At 45.6% G+C, this 25,194-nt stretch overlaps 1 protein-coding gene across 3 annotated transcripts in view; it reads right to left on the bottom strand.

Annotated features, from left to right (window-relative positions):
- Nucleotides 1–25,194, bottom strand: part of SLC41A3 (solute carrier family 41 member 3) — an 83,899-nt gene that overhangs the window by 29,171 nt on the left and 29,534 nt on the right. Inside the window, exons 1-3 of one of the 3 annotated variants that reach the window (XM_054551337.2) lie at nucleotides 21,620–21,862; nucleotides 20,855–21,010; nucleotides 15,489–15,596 (exon numbers count right to left, since the gene is read on the bottom strand). In XM_054551337.2, the coding sequence (XP_054407312.1) occupies nucleotides 15,489–15,596; nucleotides 20,855–20,932 (186 nt within the window). In that variant the 5' untranslated portion in view covers nucleotides 20,933–21,010; nucleotides 21,620–21,862. Of the gene's footprint in view, nucleotides 1–15,488; nucleotides 15,597–20,854; nucleotides 24,476–25,194 lie in introns of those variants that run through there. The other 2 variants (XM_054551336.2, XM_054551335.2) reach the window with 2 other exon arrangements.

Here is a 25,194-nt window from a genome sequence, read left to right as displayed (position 1 = left end):
AGCCCACATGGCAGCCTGGCCCTTGCTGTGCATGTGAGCCTGAGTCCATCACTGGCATCCAGGAGCACATCACTGAGCGAAGGCTGCACAAAGCAGGAAGTGAGACCAAGAGGTAAAGCGGTGAGGGCAGGAGGCTGAGGAGCTCAGACATCCACAGAGGTGGGAGAGAGAGACATGGGAGGGGAAGAAGTATGGCAAGAGGTAGGGTGTAAAGGGATTAAGATTTCAGAGTGTCCAGAGTATTTCTGGGCCAGGGTGGCTAAAGTGGACTGAAAGTGGCACTCACCAGAGCTGAGCTGTCCAAAAACTTGGAGGCTTGGGTTGTGGATGAGTCATCCCTGTGGATGCTGAAACCTTCCAGGATGGTGGTGGGATTTAGTATAGGAAAGACCACTGAACACTATGTTTCCCAGGACTGACCAAGCTGGTGATGAGGAGGGAAGGAGGCGAGATGGGACAGACATGAAGCAGCATGCCAGCCAGGCCAACAGGAGCCACGGGAGCTGTGGGTTTGGGTGGAGGAACACAGACCACTGCCTAAGAGAAACAATCCTGACGCTTGTCTAAAACAGCAGAGGACCTCCTCCAAGACTATTGCCATGAGGGAGAAAGAGCGAAATCAACGCTGAACACTACAGGGATTAACTGAGGGTGAAAAGCCAATGCGCAGGGCAAGGGAGCCAATGGAAATTACTAAGTGAATTCAGCTGGGTATCAAGGATGGCGGGAGCACCATGATCAGATACCAAGAGTGGAGAGGAGGAGCCTGGCTGGATATCAGGGTAGGGGATTTCCAGTAAACCGGCTTAGCAGGGCTCTTCTCCAGAACAGAGCCAGAAGGCAAGTGGAGAAGACAGCTCAGAGGAGCCTAACTTGGGTTTGATCAAGGAAGGAGTGTTTGTCACCACCCACGAGGGGGCTCTCGGGGGAGCAGGTCTCCATCAGGTAGGGATATTTTTCTGCCCTGGAATGGAGGTCCTAGAGATATCAGGGGAAATAGCTGCAGGCATGGGGCCAGTCTGAATAGGGATGAAGAGTTCAAAGAGAAAACCAGTGGGAGGCAGGAGCATCTACAGAGAGCAACTCAGATTTTCCTCAACAGAAGGGTTTCACTGAGGCCCTTCCTCAATGTGCACTTAAGATTTCATTGATTTTTTTAAAAAACTTCTTTGAATCTGACAATTCCAGGCTTCTACGAAAAATCTCACAGGATCCTGTCTCCGTTCTAGATTTTCTAAGTCTTTCCTTACTGTCTACGTAAAACAGCCTGCTTTCACTGACTTGGGACGCCAGTGCCAGGTATTCTCCATGCACACCTCGGGCCTGCTCTCCCCTCCACCAGCTCTGGGCCTGTGAGGCTGCCCTGTGAGGATGGCATCAGCAAGCTCAACACACCCCCCTTGCCCTTTCACTTCTGGTTGGTTCTGGCCAATGGGGAGCCATTGGGAGGACACTGGAGGCCCAACAGTGAGTGAGTTTGGGGTGTATGACCCCTGCACCCTTCCTATGGAGCAGGGGCTGTAATCTTCCACCCAAACCCACAGCTCCGGTGGGTCAGCCTTCACCTACAGCTACACGCACAGCCCCAACCCCACCCGCCAGGATCTGGAAACCGCCTTTCTTCCCTCTGCCCCTTGAGAACTGGAGTGATACTTACTCCCTGTGGGTGTGAGTCCTGGGTTGCTTCGCTGCCTCTTCTTGGTTTCCTTAATTAATCCTTCCTGAAACTCCGCTCACTGCCCAGCTGTATGTCACCTCTCTCCTGCCAGGATCCTGACCTATCCAATGACTCGTCCCTTCAGAAGGACATTTAGCTCACTCACATAATTTGTCATTACTTTCTATATTTTTTTCTAATAACAAAATACACTTACTGGATTAAGATGGAAGATGGAACATCTGTTTTGCTATCCTTCTCCTTTCCAGATTGGGGTAAGACAATCCTTTAACATTTTATTTGGGAATAATTTTAGACTTCAGAAAAGTTTCAAAGTCAACAGAGAGAGCTCCTACATACCCTGCACCCAACCTCTCCTGATAATACTTATATAACCTGAGACAGTCACGCATATGGTTTGGACGTGTGTCTCCTCCAAATCTCATGTGGAAGTGTGATCCCCAGTATTGGAGGTGGGATCTGATGGGAGGTGTCTGGGTCATGGGGGCAGATCTCTCATGAATGGCTTGGTGCCCTTCTCGTAGTAATGAGTGAGTTCTCACTCTGAGTTCACGTGACAGCTAACTGTTTAAGAGTCTAGCACCTCCTTCCTTTCTCCTGCTCCCTCTCTTGCCATGTGATGCCTGCTCCCCTTAGCCTCCACCATAAATGGAAGCTTCCTGAGGCCTCCCCAGAAGCAGATGCCACCACTATGATTCTTGTACAGCCTGTAGAGTTTGGAGGGCTCAGAAGAAGACAGGAAGATGAGGGAAAGTTTGGAACTTCTTACAGACTTGTTAAATGGTTTTGGCCAAAATGCTGATAGAGATATAGACAGAGAAGGCCAGGCTGATGAGGTCTCAGGTGGAAATGAGAAAGTTATTGGGAACTAGGGAAAAGATCACCCTTGTTACACCTTAGCATGGAACTTGGCTGCACTGTGCCCAGGCTCTAGGGATTTGTGGAAGGTTGAACTTAGGAGTGCTGTCTTGGGGTATCAGGCAGGAGAAATTTCTACGGAGCAAATTTCTCAAGATGTGGTGTGGCTGCTTCTAACAACCTACAAACAGATGTGGGGGCAAATGAATGACTAAAAGTTGAAACTTATATTTAAAAGAAAAGCAGAGCATACATTTTTGAAAAATTTGCAGCCTGGCCCTGTGGTAGAGAAGGAATCAAAGGGGCCTAAAGAGCAACCACTTGCTAGAGAGAAAAGGGAACCAGTGCTGATAGTCAACACAATGGGAAAAAAGCCTTGAAGGCATTTCAGATTTTTGAGGCAGCCCCTCCCATCACAGGTCCAGTGGCTTAGGAGGAAAGAATGTTTTGGGGCCAGGGCACTGCTTCCCTACACAGCCTTGGGACACTGCTCCCAACATCCCTGGCTGTTTGAGCTCCAGCCATGGCTCAAAGAACATCAAATACAGCTTTGGCTGCTGCTTCAGAGGATGCAAGCCTTACATCTTGGTGGCTCCCAGTGGTGTAAAGTCTGTCAGCGCATAGAATGCAAGAGTGAAGGAGGTTTGGCTGCTTCCACCTAGATTTCACAGGATGTATGTGAAAGCCTGGGTGCCCAGATAGAAGCCTGCCACTGGGGCAGAGCCCCCACAGAGAAAGCCTACTAGGGCAGTATCAAGGGGAAATGTGGGGTTAGAGGCCACACAAAGCCCCCACTGGGCCAATGCCTAGTGGAGCTTAGGAAGGAGGCCACCACCCTCCATACCCTAGAATAGTAGAGCCACCAGCCAGCTTGTACCATGTGCCTGGAAAAGCTGCAGGCACTCAACTCCTTCTATGAGAGCAGCCACAGGGGCTGCACCCTGGAAAACCATAGGGGTAGAGAAGTCCAGAGGCCTTGAGAGCCCACCTCTCACACCAGTGTGCCCTGAACACAGGACATGGAGTCAAGGGAGATCATTATGGAGCTTTAAAATGTAATGCCTGTCTGCTGAGCTTCAGACTTGCTTGGGGCCTGTTGCTCCTTTCTTTCAGCTGATTTCTGCCTTTTGGAATAAGAATGTTTACCTAATGCTTATACTACCATTGCATCTTGGGAGTAAATCACTCATAAGTGGAAGAAGTGTGCATTGGGTTTCAGATGAGACATTGGACTTTTGATTGAGTTGGTGCTGGAATGAGTTGAGACTTTTGGGGACTACTGGAAAGGGATGATTGTATTTTGTAATGGGAGAAGAACAAGATATTTGGTAGGCCAGGGAAAGAACGATCTGGTTTGGATATTTATCCCTTCCAAATCTCATGTTGAAATGTGATCTCCAGTGTTGGAGGTGGGGCCTGGTGGGAGGTGTTTGGGTCATGGGGGTGGATCCTTCATGAATGGCTGGGTGCCCTCCTCATGGTAATGAGTGAGTTCTTGCTCTGAGTTCACATGAGAGCTGATTAAGAGTCTAGCACCTCCTCCCTCCCTCTCGCTTCGTCTCTCACCATGTGACACATTGGCTCCCCTTCAGCTTCCACCATAATTGGAAGCTTCCTAAAGCCCTCACCAGAAGCAGATGCTGGCACCATGCTTCCTGTTCAGCCTGCAGCACTATAAGCCAAATAAACCTCTTTTCTTTATAAATTACCCAGTCTCAAGTATTCCTTTAGAGCAACACAAATGGGCTAACACAGTCACCAAGCTAAAAATTGAACACTGGTACAACACTAATAACTAAACTATAGAATGTATTCATATGTCCCCAGTTTTCTCACTAATGTCCTTTTTTATGTTTCAGGAAATAAATCAGGATTGCCATTGCATTTAGCCACAGCTCCTGAGTCTCACTGTAGAAGAATACAAGTCAGCTATTTTATGGGATGTCCCTCAATTTGGGTTTCTCTGAGGCTTCCTTATGGTTAAACTGAGATTGTGCATTTTGAGGTAGAAGACCAGTGAGGTGAGGTGCCTCCACTGTGCACCCTGTCACGGGGTGATAGCAGCGAGACTTGACACCAATGCTGCTGACCCAGGTCACTGCTGAGGTGCCATCTGCCAGGTTTCTCCACTGCAAACACTATTTTTTTGCTTCCTATACTCTCAGTTAGAAATGAGTCGTTAGGTCTTACCCACACTCAAGGGGAAGGAGTTAAGCTTTAGCTCCTCTAAGGCAGTATATCCAAGATTTGAGGACATACGTTAAAACAACCAGACAATCCACACATATTTAAAGGAGATACTTTGAGGCTATGCAAAGATCCTACTTCTCTTTTAAAGTCCCACACTCTAATAATGTATTAAGGGATCTTATCTGTGGATATGTGTACATACACAGCTTGGCATATATACATACATATATTTCCTAGTTCAGTGCACTGAGAGGAACTAGAAGTGGTGGCATCCCAGGAGCAACAAGTACACCCACTGCCCAGATCTTGTTTTCTAAATTCAGTTCTTCAATAAAAGGAGCCAGCTTCCTTAGGAAAATGGCTCATTGTAGGGCCAGGGCAAGGAAAATACAAGGTGTGTACCTGGAGTATTTGACAATGCCAAAAAGTAAGGGAGTGCCCAAGAGCGGGTGGGGCATGTCAGGAAGCAGGAGCCATCTGAGCCAGAACCATTTCAGCAACAGAATAAATATGAGCGCTGGCTTTTAACCTCAAGAATACAGTAACTATCCATGTATCTACACATGCCATAAATATCTATCTACATACATATTACAATGAATGTGAGTTCATGCTTATTTCCAACTCTAATCCGGCATCACAGGATTCATTCTAGCATTGAGGAGATCGTTTTTAAAATGTACAAGAGTGCTGGAAAACAAGAAGAGGTATCTATACTGTAACAGAAATGAAAAGGAATCCCTGAACAATGGAAAGTGATAAACTGGGTTGACAAGAGAATTCATAACTGAAAACGACAGAGGAAAGGCCTGTTGCAAAAGGCAGAGGTAGTCCTGGGGATAATGGGAGCAGAAGGGAGCCTGGAACAGCTGAAAGGGCATTTGCTGCAGAGACTTCTGCAGGAGCTTCAAGGAGGGTTGACCTTTCCCCTGCCTGCTTGGTTTGTGCCAAGAATGAGACGTGGCCACCTGGCCTGGCTCCAAGCAGATGCAGCGAGAGTGTTGGGGTCAGAGAGGCAGGGCAGTGCCCCAAGTGGCCATGACAAGAGGGACACAGAGCCCCCATACCCATGAAAAGAGTTACTGGCACACAGTTTAGGCAACACATTCTGACTGCCCTCTCTCTAATCCCTAGATTGGAGCCTCCTCTAAGGGCAGTATTCACAGATTTACAAGGTAAGTGTAAATCTAAAATAAAATGATGCACAAGCACCTATTCACTAAAGGCAAGCCACAAGGCTCTGAGTTTGAAACTCATCAAAGTCAACCAATGGAAGTACAAAGTCTAGGGAAACAGAATCAAAGTACGAAACTGAATAAGTATCTAGGATAAGTTAATTAAATGAGATGTCAGAGAATGGTCCTTCTTTTTATAAATGGTCCTATCTTTTTATAAATAAAAAGATAAATTTTGAGATTCTAGAAAGTACATACTTAATCTCTGAATTTAAAATAAAAAACAAAAACAAAATCTTTTCATTAGATGATTTCAATAGCACAGTGGTTGAAGAGAGAGTGATGAAGAGTGAATCAGTGAAAAATTAAATGGAGCAGAAGTATTCTAGCAGAAATGTAGGGAGTATGAAAAGAGAGTTAAGAAACTCAAAAGGCAGACTCAGAAACTACAATATGTACCCAAATAGGAGTTATGGGGGGGGTGGTGGGGGCGGGGGAATGAATAGGAATGAATATAAAAATACAAAAAATAACAAAGTTTTCTATAGAGCTGAAGACAGATGTCTTTAGATGGAAAAACTCCAAGATATATGCAAGATAATGAGAAAAAGTCTATGCCAGAAACATCATGTTGAAATTCCATCACACAGATGATAAAAGAAAAAAATCTCCAAAAAGTCCAGATAGATAAACAAATTACCTAAAAGAAATGAGACTCAAAAGGGCACAGGCTTCCATCAGCAACACTGAGCACAAGAAGATACTGAAAGTATAACTTCAGTACTGCAGGAACATAATTGCAAACATTGCATTCCCTACCAGCCAGGCTGGCATTCAATGGTAAGGAAAAAGTAAAGCATTTTCCTACTCCAAATTCCAAAGTTTACTTCCAACAAATCTTACCTAAAACAATTACTAGAGGATGTACTCAATCGAAACAAAAATAAATGTAAAAGGAAGCTGAGAAAGAGTGGCACCAGCGAGATGGTGAATAGGCACCTCCAGGCCCTTGTTTCCCCACAGACACATCCAATAAGCAACACAGACTGACCAAAATAGCTTTGAGGCAGCTCAGAAACCAGTTAAGATCTGCAGCGACCAAGAGAAAATCCAACCAAGAAAAAGCCACCCTCAAGCCAGTAGGAAATTCCATGGTGTTTCTGCTTGCCCTTGTACCACCTCCTTCTCCACACAGCATGGTGCGGTTGGGAGGAACCACCTAATCCTAGAAAGAAAGAAGGAAAGAAAGGAATAGAACCTGCTGGCTATCCTCTGGCTTGCCTGGGGGCTGCCCAAGTAACTGGTTTCTGTCTGTCTCTCGAGAGCAAATGGAAATGGTGACACTAGGATGAAGGCCACAGAGGTGTCCAACATGTTAGAGTCATGGAGGAAATGTAGGCCCATGGGTACCTGGGGGAAAGAGATTAAGGACAGAGGAATACAATAGAATGTCAAGGCCCTGAGAAGAAGCAGAGTTGACACTCTGAGGGAAATTAAGACATTTAAAAGCAGCCATGTGTATGGGGGAATTGGAGAGAAAAAGCACATCCACAGGCCCTGGGAGATGCATGCCAGAAAACCCCTGAAAAGACCTTAAGCCTTCATGCCAGACTAATTGGTGAAGATTTTTCCCTGCAGAGAGCCAGTCTGCAAAGATTGGGAGAGATGGCTGTTTTGCAAATACCTAATTTTTAATAAAAGATGAAAAAGGATACCAAAAAAAAGTGAAACACAGTCTAGCCATAGGAACAAAAAAATTGACTCAACAGCAAACTCAGAAGAATGAGCAAATCTGAAAATAAGTCATTTGAAATTTCAAGTCTGAAGAACAAAAATAAAGAAGATTTAAGAAAAGTTAATAAAACTAAGGGAATTATTGAACACTCAATTGTAATACATACAATTTGGAATTCCAGAAACGAAAGAGAGAGATAAGTGGGCAGAGAGCTTATTTGAAGAAACAATGGCTAAAAACTTTCCAAATTAAAAAAAAAAGATATGAATATAGAAATGTAAGGTATATGAATTCCAGTATTGATCAAAAAGATCAATACTGAGACACATTATAAACAAACTATTTGAAAGTCAAAAACAAAAAGAGAATCTTCAAAGCCAACAGAGGAAAGACACTCATAACATACAAAAGATTCTCAATAAAATCATCAGTGGATTTCTCAGCAGAAATTTGCAGTCCAGAGGTAATAATATTAATATATTTAAAGTGCTGGATAAAAACACCTGTCAACTGAGAATTCTATATCTGGCAAAACTATTTTACACAAATGAGGGAAAAATTAAGACATTCCTAAATAAAAGCTAAGGGAGTTCATTACTAGATCTGCCCTACAAGAAATGGTAAAGAGAGTCATTCAAGTTGAAATGAAAGAATGCCAGACAGGAACTTGAAGCCAAATGAAAATATAATGTTCTCCAATAAAGGTAAATGCACGAAAAAGTATTAAAAAATTGTATTATTTTAAAACTGGTTTGTAAAAAATGTTATAAGCATTTAAAACACAAAAGCACAAAAATATAAATTTATTTTAATAGGTACACAATATAAAAAGATATACATTATGACATCAATAACAAAGTTCAGAGGCAGAACTATAAACAGTAGAGTTTTATATGCAATTGAAATTAAGCTGCTATCAGTTTAAGGTAAATCGTAATAACTTTAGGGTGTTGTATGTAATCCTCATGGTAACTACAAAGAAAACATTTATAAAATATAAACAAAAAGGAATTAAGAAGGCAATCAAAACATATCACTGCCAGAAAAAAAAAAAAAAAAAAAAAAACCCAGAGGAAGGCAATAGGGAAGAAATAAGAGACAAAAAGGCTATTAAGACACAGAAAACAAATAAAATTGCAACAGTAAGTCCTTTCCTATCAGTAATTACTTTCAATGTAAATGGGTTAAATCTCCCAATCAAAATACAAAGACTGGCAGAATGGATTAAGAACAAAACAAAACAAAAAACAGGACTTAACTATATGTTGTCTATAAGAAATTCACTTTAGATTTAAGGACACACAAAGGTTTATTGTGAAAAGATGGTAAAAGATATTCCATGCAAATAGTAGCAAAAGAGGGCAGGGGTGGCTATGCTAATATAAGACAAAATGGACTTTAAGTCAAAAACCATTACAAGATACAAAGAAAGACATTATACAATGATACAAGGATGAAATCATCCCAAAGATAGAACAATTACAAATGGTGAAACATGTTTTACCAAACATCAAAATTCCCAAAATACATGATGCAAACACTGACAGAACTGAAGAAAGAAACAGACAGGTGTTCAATAATAGTTGGAGACTTCAATACCACACCATCAATGATGAATACAACAACCAGACAGAAGATCAGTAAGGAAATAGATGGCTAGAATAACACTAGGAACCGACTGGACCTAAAAGACATATACAAAACACTCCACCATGGAAGAATACACATTTTTCTCAATGAAATGTGAACATGAAACATTCTCCAAGACAGATCGTATGTTAGGCCATGAAACCAGTCTTAATATATTTAAGAAGATTAAAATCATACAGAGTATATTTTCCAATCACAAGGGAGTAAAACTAGAAATCAATAGACAAGTGAAGAATCTCCAAAAACGTGGAAATCAAGAAACACACACTTGAACAACAAGTGGGTCAAAAAAAAAAAAAATTCCAAAGTAAATTAGAAAATATCTCAAGACAAATGAAAATGAAAATATAACACATCATAATTTATAGGATGTGGTGAAAGCAGTTTTAAAGGGAAATTTATAGCTGTAAACAATTCCATTAAAAAAAAAAGACCTCAAATAAACCACCTAAACTTATACCTTAAGAAACTAAGAAAAGAGCAAACTAACCCCAAAGTTCACAGAAAGAAGGAAATAATAAAGATTATAGCAGGGATAAATAAAATAGAGAACAGAAAAATAACAGAGAAAAATCAATGAAACTAATAATTGATTGGTTCCTCAAAAAAAAAAAATCAACAATTCAAAAGCCTTTAGGTAAATTGACTAAGAAAAAAAGAAGTCTCAAAAAACTATAATTAAAAATGAAAATGGGACATAACTACTGATTCTACAGAAATAAAAAGGAATACAAGAGAGGAAATTGTATCCAAACACACTAGGCAGCCTAACTGAAATGGATATATTCCTAGAGAAAACAATTTACCAGGACTGAATCATGGGGAAATACAAAATCTGAATATACTAAAAACTAAGAAAACGAAATCAGTAATTAAAATCTCCCAACCAAGAAAACCCAGGACCAGAAGGCTTCACTAGTGAATTCTACCAAACATTTAAAGAAAAATTAACACCAATCCTCCATAAACTGTCCCAAAAAATTGAAGAGGGAGAAATACTTCCAACTTCGTCCTATGAAAGTGTTACCCTAATACCAAAGCCAGACAAAGACACTAGAAGAAAAAACTACAGACCAATATCTGCTGAATATTGATGCAAAAATCTTCAAAAAATACTAATAAACTGAATACAACAGTATATTAAAAGGATTATGCATCATGACCAAGTGGGTTTGTTCCTGGAATACAAGATAGTTCCACATACAAAAATCAATCAATCCATGTTAACAGAATCAATGGGGGAAAAAAACCACATGATGAAAAAGCATCTGACAAAATTCAACACCTTTCTGTGATTAAAAAAAAAATCACACCCAACAAACTAGAAATAAAAGGAAACTACCTCAACATAATAAAGGTTATATGTTATATGTGAAAATCCCATAGTAAACATCACTCTTAATGGTGGCAGACAAACTTTTGCTCTAAGATGAGGAACAGGACAAGGATGCCTGCTTTCACTACTTCTATTTAACACACTACTAAAAGTTCTGGCCAGAGAAATTAGGCAAGAAATAAAAAAAGTAAAAGATGTACAAATTGGAAAAGAAGAAGTAAAATTACCTCTGTTTGCAGATAATGTAATCTTATATGCTGAAAACTCTAAAGATTACACACACACACACAAATTTTTATAATAAATGAATTCAACAAAGATGAAGGATACAAAATCAACAAACAAAAATCAGTTGTGTTTCTATACAATAACAATGAATAATTCAAAAAAGAACTAAGAAACAATACCATTTATAATAGCATCAGAAGGAATAAAATACTTATGAATTAACTTAACCAAGAAGGCAAAAGACTAGTACACTAAAAACCACAAAGTGTTTCTGAAGAAATTCAAGAAGACACAAATAAATGAAAAGACATACCATGTCCGTGGACTGGAAGACTTAATATTGTTAAGATATCAATACTAGGCTGGGCATGGTGGCTCATGCCTGTAATCCCAGCACTTTGGGAGTTCGAGGCAGGTGGATCACTTGAGGTCAGGAGTTCAAGACCAGCCTGGCCAACACAGTGAAACCGCTTCTCTATTAAATATACAAAAATTAGTCAGGCATGGTGGCAGGTGCCTGTAATCCCAGCTACTTGGGAGGCTGAGGCAGGAGAATTGTTTGAATCCGGGAGGTAGAGGTTGCAGTGAGCTGAGATGGCGCGACTGCACTCCAGCCTGGGTGATGGAGCGAAACTCCGTCTCAAAAAAAAAAGAAAAGAAAGATGTCAACACTAGCTGAAGAATCTACAAATTTAATACAATCTCATCAAAACCTAAACATTAAAATATTTAAGCAAAAAAACTAAATGCTGGCCAGCACAGTGGCCTGTAGTCCCACACCTGTAGTCCCAGCACTTTGGGAGGCCAAAATAGCTTGAGCTCAGGAGTTTGAGACCAACCTGGGCAACATGGCGAAACCCTGTCTCTACAAAAAATACAAAAATTAGCTAGGTGCAGTGGTTCATGCCTATGGTCCCAGCTACTCAGGAGGCTGAGGTGGAAAGATCACTTGAGCCTGTGAGGCAGAGGTTGCAGTAAGCCATGTTCATGCCACTGCACTCCAGCCTGGGTGACCCTGCCTCAAAACAAACAAACAAACAAACAAACAAGAACTAAATGCTGTATTTTGATGAAATAGAAAAATACATTCATAAATTCCTATGGAATTTAAGGGACCCTGAATAGCCAAAACAATCTCAAGAAAGAACAAGGTTGGAGGTCTCATACTTCATGACTTCGAAACTTATTACAAAGCTACAGTAATCTAAATGGTGTGGTACAAAGACAGGCATGGAGATCAATGGAATAAAATATCCTGGAAATAAACCCTTAAATATATGGTCAAATGACAAGGGTGCCATGGACTTTCAATGGGAAAAGAACAGTCTTCAAAAAAATGGAGCTGGGAAAACCAAATATCCACATGCAAAAGAAGGAAGTTGGATGCTTATGTTACACCATGTACAAAAATAAACTCGAAATGAATCAAAGACCTAAACGAGAATTCAAACTACAAAAGTCTCAAAAGAAAACATAGGCAAAAAGTTTCAAGGCATTAGATTTGGCAATTATTTCTTGGATATGACACCAAAAGCACAGGTGACAAAAGCAAAAATAGATGAACTACATGAAAATTAAAAACTTCTTTGCATTAAAGGACATAAGGCAAAAAGGTATCCTACAGAATTGAAGAAAATATTTGCAAAGCATATACTCATAAGAGATTAATATTCAGAATATATAAGGAACTACAACTCAACAACAGAACCAAAAAAACTAATTAAAAAATGGGCAAAGGACTTGAACAGACAGTTTTCCAAAGAAGACATACAAATGGCCAATAAGCACATGAAAAGATACTCAACCATCACTAGTTATTAGAAAAATTTGTATTAATTTTATAAGCTAAAAGAAAGAGAACTGATAACTTTACAACATTAACTTTTGCCATTCAGGAACTTCATCTCTCTCCAAATTTTTTTCTCTTTACAAAGCTTTGTAGTTTATTTGTATAGGTTTTGCCCATTTTGTTTTGAGGATTATTCTGAAACTATTTAAAAACTGGTTAATAGTTTGAAGGGAATCTCTTTTTAAATTATACCTTATAAACGACTATTTCCAGTGTGTACGGGAGTGTATAGAGACATGCTTACGTATGTTAATGTACACATTTTATTTCATTTAGATGTTTTGAAACTGGCCCACTTCACTGTTTGTTTTACAGTTTTCTAAGTGATTTGCTTAGATTTTCCAAGAAGGCAAGCATATCACTAATAAAATAAGTTTTTCTCTTCCTTTCCAATATTTAAGACTCTTACTTTCTTTTCCTAGTTTATTATGCTAGCCAGAATACACAGAACAACATAAATAAAATATTCTTCTGTTTCAAGTTGCACTAAGAGTATCTTTGTAAGTCACATATGGGAGTTGAAGGCAAAACTAATAGATGGAGATTGAAGGTAGATCAGAGGGGGCCGGTATGGAGTAGGGGAGTGGGCTGCAACAGCAATAAGAACTTTCCAGGGAGATGGAGATGTTCTGTGTCTCAACTAGGGTCACAGCTACACAGGTGTATGTATTCGTCAAAAGTCATTCACCTGCACACTTAAACCCTCTGTTTTTATTGTTACCAACTTATACCTTAAGACTGATTTAAAAAAAAACAAAAAAAGAAAAAAAAAGAAAGTAAAACCTTTGAAGGTTCTACTGCGATGATACTGTGTCTGCTCTCCTTTTACAGACTGTTGTAATGAATTACATTAATATGGCCAGGCGCAGTGGCTCACGCCTATAATCCCAGCACTTTGGGAGGCCAAGGTGGGTGGATCATGAGGTCAGAACTTCAAGAATTACATTAATAGTTCTTTCTTTCCTCTCATGTTTTACATATTTTAAGAGAATTAAAACACTAAGATACGATCATTGTAGAGAAGTGTTTAAAATGTAGTTACGGGCTGGGCACGGTGGCTCATGCCTATAATCCCAGCACTTTGGGAGGCTGAGGCAGGCAGATCACTTGAGGTCAGGAGCTCAAGACCGGCCTGACCAACATGGTGAAACCCTGCCTCTGCTAAAAATACAAAAACTGGCCGGGTGTGATGGCACGCACCTATAATCCCAGCTACTTGGGAGGCTGAGGCATGAGAATCACTTGAGTCCAGGAGGCAGGGGTTGCAGTGAGCCGAGATCATGCCACTGGACTCTGGCCTGGGTAACACAGCAAAACTGTCTCAAAAAAAAAAAACAATGCAGTTAAGCACTATGAAACAAACACCTGAAATGCCTCCATGGCAGAGATTACTATCAACATTTTTTTCCCTCCCAAACACTGACCAAAACAATTGTGCACACACATATGCATGTGTATACATGGGTTGTGTGTGCATGTGTGTAGCTGTATCATGTTACCAGCTGCTCAGACATTTCCACATCCCACAAGGCTCCACATGATCTGGCCCCATGTGTTAGTTTCCTCTCGCTGCTGTAACAAACTTAGTGGCTTAAAACAAAAGAAACCTATCCTCTAAGAGTTCTAGAGGACAGGAGTCTGAAATGAGTCTTAAGGGGTCAAAATCAAAACCTCACTCCCTCTGGAAGCTCTAGGGGAGAATCTGTCTCCTTCTCTTTCCCAGCACACAGAGCTCCATCTCTTGGCTCACGGCCCTTCCTCTGTCGTCAAAGCCAGGAGCACAGCATCTTTCCTCTCTTATGCTGCTTCCACTACATGGCCTTTTTTCCTGTCTGAAACGTCCCTCTGTTCCTCTCTATAAGGACCCCTGTGGTTACACTGGGTCTATCTGGATAATCCAGGACAATCTCCCATCCCAAGGGGCTTCTCTTAGTCACCTCTGCAAGGGCCTCTTCTCTATAAGTTAACATCCACGGGTTCCAAGACTAGGACCTGGTTATCTTTGGGGCCATTGTTCGGCCACTTGCACCTCACCTATCTCTTCAGCCTCATGTTCGGCAGCCCCCTGCTCCCACCCCACCTGCCCTCTACTCTATAGCTATGTTGCTGTCCTCTCAGTTCCTTGAACACACCACGACCTCTTCTTGCCACAGTCTTTGTCACCCACAGGATATCACATGGGCATCAGAGAAAGGGAGAAACCATTCTGTGTAGTAGAAGGGAAAAAGCTGCAGTCTCCTGGGATAGCTGGGAAGGTGTGAGAAGAGCTGGCAAAGCTAGGAACTGTGTTGGTTCAAGAGCCCAGAGAAGACACCTCCAGTGATCAAGCATTCAGGGAGCCATTCTGGGGAGCAGAAGCCACTGAGAAAGGTTATTAACCTGGGTGACAAACCCTTCCTGTCTCCTCCATGGAACCCTCCATCAGGTCTGCATTGCTTGTCGTGGCTTCTGTGTGAATGTGTGATGGGGCTAAGCTCAGGGTCCAGGTGGATGTGGGTGGCAGGGCGGTGTGCAGACTCGGGGCACATGGCACCCACTGACATTTAGGTCAAAGGAGGAACAGGGGCAAACAGGGTTGTGCACATCCCTCAGTCGTCCAGTTTGGTAGTGGAAAGCCAAGGTGTTGGGCTGGCAGAGGGACAAGGGACAGCATCATGAGGTAACAAAACCCAGAAATATCCACTGTTTTGGAGAATCCAACCCACCGCCCACGAGCCAGGGGAGACCAGGTGGTAGGGACGAGCCTGCCCCACTTTGTGGCCGCCTCGAATGTCCAGGTGTCCACTTACAGCTGTGGAGAGTCTGGATGCCAGCGTCATCTCCAGGTTCCCCTTCAGGCCCACCAGGGGCGGCACCAACGTCAAAAGGTCTTTCACCTCCACAAACACAGGCCAGTGCTGGTAGGGAAACAGTAAGGAGATAAGCCAAACACACACGTTAGCAAATCTCTGGAAATTTCTTGAGAGAACCTTCAGCAAGTCACTTTTCACTCCCTATAAAATGAACAAATAGGACTAAGTAGTTTCTTAAATGGCTTTAAACTAAACAGAAATAAATGAAAGCTGTGAAAACCTTTTAGTGCTGTTCACTAAATCGGCATCAGTGGCCGTAAGCACACTGGGGGCTGGGCCAGGCTGGAGGCCAGCGGGTGGCAGCCATGCTGCATGTGCTCTGCACCATGGGTTCTGTAGAGGCATGCACAGGTCCCGGATGAGAAAGTTGGGGAATTTCTCATGAATGGGGAGGCTTAGAAACACCTGCAAGACGGCTGGGCTGAGGAAGGGCCCTGCCTCTACCAGGGATCAAGGATCTTCACACAGGCCATGCAGGCCCTGCCTCCCTCTGCCCCCAGGTCCAGGGACTGTGTGCACGCTGCCACTGAGCACCCTGTGGGGCTCAGGGTTTTTAAAAACAGATAGAATATGCCTCTATCCCATTAAAAGTAGAAAAATCAATAACTTTAAAGACAGATGAAAGGGATTCATGCTTCAAGGAAAATGGAAGAGAAAACATTTATTGGTAGAGGTGAAAACAATTCTTAACTGTTTAACGTGCAATTAGATGTTCCCCTAAATCAGTTTTAATGCCCCATCTGATCCTACTGATTTATTTTGCCTGTGTGGCTGCTGCAGAGATCTTTGACGCCTAACACTAGAAGCTTCTCCTGGTTTTGGAATTCTAGACCTGGAAACAAATCCCTGCTTTGTCATCAAGGAGAAAGGCAGCCTGGGATCTAGGCCCTGTCCATCCCCTACAAGGCAAGAGCTGTGTAAAGATGTGCAAATCCACCCAGCCTCTAGGGACTTGGACAGTCATCCACAAGCTGCCCAGCAACGGGCCTGACCAGGCGTGAAGGTGAAGAGATCAGGCCAGAGGCCCTTTAAGACTCCTTTCTGCTCTCAGACCAAGGAAGATGAGCACTGTTTAGTTTCTTCCTGTTCCTTATCTACCAGGCTGTGGAATTCAGAATCCAGTTCCAGCTCTGATGGAGTTCTGAGTTTGCCCTCTCTTAAAACTTGAGAAGAAAACAATGCCACCAGGGAGGGTGTCCTCCCACACCTCACAGTCTCCTGGTGGCATCTGGCCACAGTTCTGTGCAGCTGTCCTCTCAGCCTGCACACCCCTCCACATAGGGTGGGCCTCCGTCCTCAGCAGGGGAACCAAGGCCATCATGTACTCCCCAGCTGGCCTTCGGGCACCACCACCCACACCCTCCCTAACCTCCTGTGGAGCCCAGCGTGCTCATGGGCACTCTCTCTGCCTATACCCAAGACCCGGCACCCACCAACTCCAAAGTCACAGCAAACCCCTCCTTTCAGCCTGCCCCACCCAGCAGCCTTCCTCCTGCTCTCTGAGCACTACTACCTCTGAACAAGTGCCTGTTCTCACCCATCACCCTCAGTGCTGCAACTCTATGGCTCTCACTGTCTCCCTAAAGGAAGTGGTGGCCTCCTGATGGGTAAGCCCCATCTGCTGCTCTCCCTGCAGGGTGGCACTGTCCCCCACTCCACGGATAAAGCACCTGCTGACAGGCACAGCTCTGTACCCTCTCCCCTGGCCTCTGGGCCTCCACCCCCCAGTCCTGTGCCAACCTCATTATCCACCCCGTCTCAGCCCCTATTCTTCCTCCTGACCATGTTAATACCAACCTTCCTTCCTGCTTTCTCTTCAGTTCTTCTTTCTCCCCACACCCTCTCCCTTCCGCAGCTCGAGTACCCTTCCACTGCACACACAGCACTATCTTCTAGCAGCCACCCCACCTGCTCCATGCTCCCGGGGCTTTCAGCAGGAAGCCTAGGCGGGAGACGCGGGGGGAAGCTGAATCCTGATGCATGGTAGTCCCATCCTCCTTGCCAGCTGTTGCTATGACTGGTCAGTGAGGTCTGAGAAGTCCGGCCTGGTCACATCGGGTACCACACAACCGTGACGGGACCAAAGTCTACGGACACTGGCTGAACTGTGTCCCCCAAAACTCGTATGGTGAAGTCCTCATGCCTAGTACCAAAACATGACTGTATTTGGAGATACTGTCTTTCATGAGATAATTAAGTTGAAATGCGGTCATGAGGGTGGGTCCTAGCCCAGTGTGAGTGGCATCCTCATTAGAGGAGGAAATTAGACATATACAGAGGGAAGACCGTGTGGAGACACAGGGCCATCTGCAAAGCTCAAAAACCAACCTTGCCGATACCTTCATCTCAGACTTCCAGCCTCCGGAAGTGTGGAAAAAAATCAGTTTCTATTGTTTAAGCTACCTCCTCTGTGGTATTTTGTTATGGCAGTCCTAGCAAACTAATACAAACGTAAAGTGAAAAAATACTGGGTGACACTGTTAATCCAGTAATTAACCAATTCTGGCACTGTCCCATCTCTAGACTTCTTTACAGAAATAATAAGTGTCTTTGTTTTTAAAGTCCCTTTGATTTAGGTTTCCTGTTACCTGCAGCCAATAGCAAATACACTGACTGATACCCTGGGCTTGTGCGGGTGCCTCCCAATGTCTATGGCTCAGAAGTCTCTGTGAGCATCAGATCTGCCCATCCAACTCTGGCTGAACCCTGGACACCCCACAAGTACCTCAAACCCCAAATCTCCAAACTTCTCCTTGCCACCCGTGTCCTTCCTGCTCTGCCAGCCAGGACTCAACGCCTTCTTTTCACCAATCTGACACTCAAGTCTTCACAACTTTTAAATTCTGCCACCGCCCTCTCCAGCAACACTGTAAAGATGCCTATATCGGTCACTAGGGAGGCTGAAATCATCAGAAATAATGATTCTTGCACTTGAGGGGCTCTGAACTCTGCCCACAGTCCCCCAGCTCTCCCCTGCTCCTCCGGTCTCACCCTCGGGGTCATCTTTGACACCACTGCCTGGGGTGAGTTTTGTGGCACAAATATGACCCCATCACTCGGCCACCTGTAACCCTTCACTGCCAACTCCTCTCCTGAGTATACCTAACACATAAGTCCTATGAACCCCAAAGACACACAAGCATATGTCAAGAACAGTCAACGCAAACCCACAGCACTGGAGTCAGAGGTGGGGCTGAGACGGCTGAGCACAGAGGACTCTGCTGGGGCTCTGCTGGGGATGCCCCAGGTAGGGATGCAAACGCCCCTGTACCTTGAGGTGGTCCATGGAGCTGCACACAGGAGTTATGTGCTCTCCTACATGTCTATGCTACCCTTCAATAAAACCAGCAAGACACTCATTTTAACATAAAGCAAACACCTGCTACACTCAGTGCACAGCACACCCTCTGGGCAGAATAGACAGAGCCCCTCACTCCTGCCCAGTATCACTGTCCCCATGACAGCAGCCACCCCTGTCTCTCACTTTCCACAAATGCACACTATCATTTGCCCATATCTTTGCACACAAATCCCTCTGCTTGGAATGTTCACGTCTTTTCAGGGCATCCTGGAAATTGCTACATTACCTTTAAAGTCCAAATCAAATTGTCCTGCTCCTCTGCAGATCCCCTGACCCCTAGGAAGAATGACTGCTCCCTCTTCCTTCACAGGCAAACACCTGCTTGTGGCCCCCACTCCCTGCCCAGCCCTCCGGAACGCCTGACAGTCTCTCTCCCCAGCATCGGCAGGGTGGTCTCAGGGAAGGAGCGATAAGCTCTCAGCACAGCTCTAGGATGAGGCTATTGGGGGAACAAGTGGGTATTCAGGTTGCAAGCCCACAGAAGCACAGGCTTTCTAATGGGGGGCTGGCCAGGATGCAAAAGGCCACTCCAGCCCCAAAAGGGGATGAGTGTCCCATCAACTGAGACAAGCAAGCAGAAGCCACCTAGGAGGCATCATGAGCTCACATTAGGAGGCTGGGTGGCCTGGTGGGTACAGACTGCCCCTCTCCAACTTGGACCCAGGGGCACAGAAAGACTCTGAGTGGCCATTAGGAAGGAGGTGCTGTGTACACTCGGGAACATGAAATGCTATTTGGGGTGTCCTTCTGGGTTGAAATTTTAAATTTATATTTACAGATTAAAAAGCAAAACTGCGGGCCAGGTACGGTGGCTCACGCCTGTAATCCCAGCACTTTGGGAGGCTGAGGTGGGTGGATCACGAGGTCAGGAGTTCAAGACCAGCCTGGCCAACATGGTGAAACCCCGTCTCTACTAAAAATACAAAAAAATTAGCTAGGCGTGGTGGTGGGCGCCTGTAATCCCAACTACTTGGGAGCTGAGGCAGGAGAATCATTTGAACCCAGGAGGCGGAGGTTGCAGTGAGCCGAGATCACGCCACTGCATTCCAGCCTGGGCGACAGGGCAAGACTCCGTCTCAAAAAAACAAAAAGCAAAACTGCATAGTATAAACCATATATGTATATGTTTATATGTACATAGAAAATTGTCTTGAAAGGTCCACAGCAGCGGTGATAGAGATGAGGGGACAGCCTTCCTCCATTGCTTGGGTGTATTTTCCAATTTTTCCAAACTGCCTCTACGAAATGTTTCAGTTGACAGATAGCACAAACCTCTCAATGATTCCAATACGCTGCCTGAACCATGCTAGGGGAGAAACAGACTGTGACAAGCGAATCTCCCTCAGCACATGCCTCCACCGCAGGGAGACCGCCATGGCCCTCCCACCTGCACCCCCGGGCTCCAAACCTTGTCCTTTTTTACCAGGGGCGACACCAGCATGCTGCGAGCTGGGCACACCGCAGCTCTGCCCACAGCGGCCATGCCCCCACCCGACAGGGACCACAGCACACAGACTCAGTCATCTGGTCCTCACAGTTCTGTGAGGTGGGGGATTTCATTATCCCCATTTTACAGATGGGGAAATCGAGGCAGAACAGTGTGACTAAAAATCCCCTCCACTGGTGAGTGGCAGACTCTGCCTCCTGAGCCCACATGCACTGGGAGGAAGGCGGTTTGAGCTCCTTGGGCTGAGGAGGCACACGCAGGCTAAGGTTCTGACAAACCTCCATCATTCTGCGAATCTCTAATGCCGAGGTCTCAGCATTGGAGGTCCCTCCTGCCAGCCTCACTGACACCCGGGACGCTCAAGCAGCAAGGGCAGGTTGAGGGCTGCCCTCCCACTGTGGAGGCCCCTCATGTCTCCAGCCTGCCCTATCTGTGGTGCCAGGAGACCCAGTCTGTGTATCTCCCACCCCGATCCCCCAAACACCCAGTACGCACTTGAACGGTGTTCATCACCAGGCCGGCCGTCATCATGCACAAGCCGGACAGCAGAATGGGCATCACGACCTGGCACATGATGGTGAAGAAAGACTCAGGCAAGACCCCATGTAGGGACCGGGTGAGCTCACAGCTGAAGCCTCGCAGCTTCTTGCCCTGAAAGCAAAACTCCAGATTCAGCTGGGTGACCACCATGGCCAGGCAATGCACCACGATCCCAGGAGCACGAAGTCGGAGCCTGGAGTGCTCCAGTCCTCTCCTCCTGGCCCACACCAGGACGCTCTTCCCAAGAAGTCCACACAAACAGAAGCTTCCCAGTCACCAGGTGCCCTGCGCCTGCAGAGAGTTCCCCAACAGCCCCTTGGCTGAGGGCCAGCACAGATGAGTGAGGAACAAAGGCCAGTGTGACTCAGGGCCTCATTACAGAGGCTCTGCCAGGCCCTGCTGTCCCTCCCTGAAGGTCAGGCTCTCCTCAGACAGTGGCTGTGTGTCTGCCAGGACCTCCCTCTGCCGGCCTGCCATGGAGGCTCATGGTCCCTCTGCACTGGCCTTGACAGCAATCAGCAGCCCAGCAGGCCGGTCCATACTGGCTTGGGCTGGACAGAGCTGGAGCCCACGTGGTGCCTGGCCTTGGTGAGTGCCCACACCTAGGTCTGCTGCCACCTTGCCCTGTACAAGTGTCCTGGGCTGTTCCCCTCCTGGCAGAGGAGGGCCTGGGGAGATATCAGCACAGAGGGACTGCCTCCTCGGGCCAGCTCTACAGACCTCGAGTTTTATTCCTCAAGGTCAAGCAGTCTATGGGTCCCTAAGCAGGAAGCCACGCCCTGGGTCATCTCAAGTTGTGTCCAGCCAGGGGGTTCATGGCCACAGGAAGCTGTGTTCACAGAAGAAAACGCAGGCCTGTTCTCCCTCCATGGCCTGGAAGTCTCATAAACATGCTTACAAAGTGGCCTCGCTTTCTTCAGCTACAAAGGTCAGACTGGCCCTGCTGACCCCTCCTCACCCAGAGAAGGAGAAGGGGCTGGGAAGCCACTTCTGACTCCTGGGGTTCTGTTGTTGGGTGTGTCCTCTGCGCATTCCACAGGCACCAGGAACAGAATGTTCAGGTCTGAGGGCAGGCTGGGGCAGGCAGAAGCACGAAGCTGGGGGTCAGACTCACACCAGCTGAATCCAGCACTGCGGTCGGGTCTAGGCCTCACTTCCACTCCCATACCTAAACTGTCACCCTAGTGGGCACGTTATCTGGTTCTCCCATTGGACAGCCTATCCTAGGCTCAAGTACAGACCCCGGCCTGGAGTCCACTGCCCTCCCCAGTGTGGATCCTACCGGCCTCCCCAAGGCTGTCCCTGCCACTGAACTCCAGACGAATTTCTCCAGCACCTGTTCCCCTCATGCCCCCAATATTTCTTGCACTGCGTCTTCATGCACACCCTTCATTTACTCATTCATTCAACAGATATTTTTAAACCCCTCATAGGAGCAATGCATAACGGGTCCTAAACTCCAGCACAATTCCCACTGAGAGCTAGAGTTTCTGTCCCCCTCTTCCCTCTGTCCCCACAGCTTAACCGAGAGAACAAAGTGGAAGAGATGCCCTGTGGCAGTCAGTTTCTGGGCATGGATCTTAAGAAACTGACAACTTCTATGTCCTATCTCTTGGGCTGCTCATGTTCCCAGCTACTCTGCTGTGAGGAAGACCACATGGTCACACATAGAGGCCGTATGCCAGGGTCCTGCCCACAGCCCAGCCTTGCACATGAGTGGGCCGTCTTGGGCTGGCCCAACAGCCACCACGCAGAGCAGGCGGTTTTTCTCACCGGGCTCTGCTCAACCTGTAGATTCGGCATCAAACAATAATTGGCTTTAAACGAACTGCTAAGCTTTGGTGTCCTTTGTTATGTAGCCATAGTTAACTGCATTTGGGGAATCTCTTCCCCATCCGTGATCTCGCTATTTCAGCCCAGACCTCTTCTCTGAGCTTTCAGATCATATACCTAGGCTCTGGTAGGGATGAGCATGTGTCTCACTCCTCCAGTCTCTCAGGACTGCCACTTCCAAGCCTGCCTCTCCCAAGTGGCCTGCCTCAAGGAAAGGTTCTGCCAGAAATGCAAGCCTCACTCTGAGCCCCTACCATCTCAGTCCCACATCCACTCTGCCTGTCCCCACACCTCTCCCACAGCTGTCCCCCACTCCCGCCCACAGACGCTGCCTTCGCCATGGCCCTTTGTCCCTCTAATCTGTCTCCTCACAAAACCAGTGTGTGCTCTTCACAGGCACAACCCACAGGTGCACTGTGAGGATGGCCCTTGCTTGCACATCCTCCATGGCGGTCAACACACTGCCTGAGAAAGAAGCATCCGGACCCCTTGCAATCTGGAAAGACACATCCACGTGAACCTCCTTCTTTCAAGTACACGGTCATATGCTGCAGCTGCAGAGGGAGCTTCTCACAACCCTCACAGGGGCCATGCCCATGCTCCTCCCCTCTGCTGCAGGCCAACACATCACCCAGGCCAAACGTCTGCCAGGCCTCGTGGCCAGCTGAGGCACCTCCTCTCAGCCAGAGCCTAACAGCTCTTTCCCCAGAATTCCCAACTTACTCTCTGAAACTCCCTGAAGACTGGTCCCACTTTTGCATAACAGAAGCATGAAATGCAGGTGTATCTGCTCTCCCTCTCTGGCACGCACCCATCCTGAGAACACAGCCCTTCTCACTGCTGCAATTTTGGGGATTTCTCCATGGCTCCATTCCACAGATCAGTACTTAGGGCCTAGTAATTGCCAGCCTCCGCCCTAAATGCCAGGGTACACTGTGAGCAGAATGAACACAGGTTATCAGATAGTCAAAAAAAAAAAAAGAAATAAATAAATGATGATCTGTGACAAGTGCTCTGAAGCAAACCCAGGGCATAACGAGGGCACAGAGCAGACTTGGCCACACGCAAACAGTCACTGCAAATGAATGAAGGAATGCCCGTAACACTCAGTCACTGCAAATGGATGAAGGAATGCCCATTTGTTCCCTTGTGCAGCACTCTGTATTTCTCAGAGCTCTCTCACATTCTGTCATTTTCACAACAGCACTGGGATGTTCACAGGAACTATAGCGTTCTGTTTTGCAAATGAAGAAAATGAACAGTTTCCCAAGATCACACAGCAAGTTAGTGTCAAAGGCAGGCCAAGACCCTCAGCTTCTGGGCTGCTACTCCTGCCTGCCAACCCCATTGCTGCCCGTCATCCATGGTTAGGATCAGTTTGTTCAAACAGGAGATTGAACCGGCAGGAGGCAGAGAGAAACGGCCTGATTCTGAGAGAAGTGTTGCAGAAAGTTACTGGTTTAAAGGCATCACCTGGTTAAAGACAGAGTCCTCTGTCTTTAAGGCTGGCCTAGTTTCCCTGGCTGCTCAAGGCCTGTTGTGGGATGCACATTCCCAAGGCATACAGCTGAGCAGCCCCCAGACAGGTGATCACTTCCTTCAGGTGTCAGCACCTCTTACAGTGTCATCATAGTTTTGGACGTGGTCAAACATCATTGCACAACGTATAATCATACACAGTGAATCCTGGAACCACCCTCATCAGCACAGGAGATGCAGAAATAAACAACCATTTGCATACTCTCATATAGAAAGAGGTGTCTGATCAAGTAAGTTACAAATCATTACAAAAATGTTTCTCAAATCTGTTTAAAAACTGAGTGAGAGACCGGGTGCAGTGGCTCACGCCTGTAATCCCAGCACTTTGGGAGGCCGAGGTGGGCAGATCACCTGAGGTTGGGAGTTCGAGACCAGCCCGACCAATATGGAGAAACCCCATCTCTACTAATAATACAAAAATTAACTGGGCGTGGTGGCGCATGCCTGTAATCCCAGCTACTCGGGAGGCTGAGGCACCAGAATCACTTGAACCTGGGAGGTGGAGGTTGCACTGAGCTGAGATCATGCCATTGCACTCCAACCTGGAAAACAAGAGCGAAACTCTATCTCAAAAAAAAAGTGAGAAGGATACACACACACACACACACACACACACACACACACACACACACACACACGTGCACACAGTGAAACATTCAGAAGGATATATACCAAAATGTTAACAGTAGTTGCCTTTGGGTGGTGGGTTCATAAGTAATCTTTATTTTATAATTTTCTGTCTATTCTGACAATTGTGATTGTTTGCTTTTATAAATAAACTATCAAAAGCAAATAAAGTAATTATATAAGAAAAATGACTTTCCTGTGAAAACCTGAGAACAAAACATGTCAACACAGCTCACTGGGTTATAATCCAGAAAATCAAAAGTGTGGTTTCAAAAATAGCTCAGTAGCACAGCAGA

Source organism: Pongo abelii, chromosome 2 (genome assembly GCF_028885655.2).
Source record: "Pongo abelii isolate AG06213 chromosome 2, NHGRI_mPonAbe1-v2.0_pri, whole genome shotgun sequence".
Classification (NCBI taxonomy): Eukaryota; Metazoa; Chordata; class Mammalia; order Primates; family Hominidae; genus Pongo; species Pongo abelii.
The sequence above is the reverse complement of the archived record's forward strand: the minus strand, read 5'-3'. Positions and strand labels throughout refer to the sequence as shown.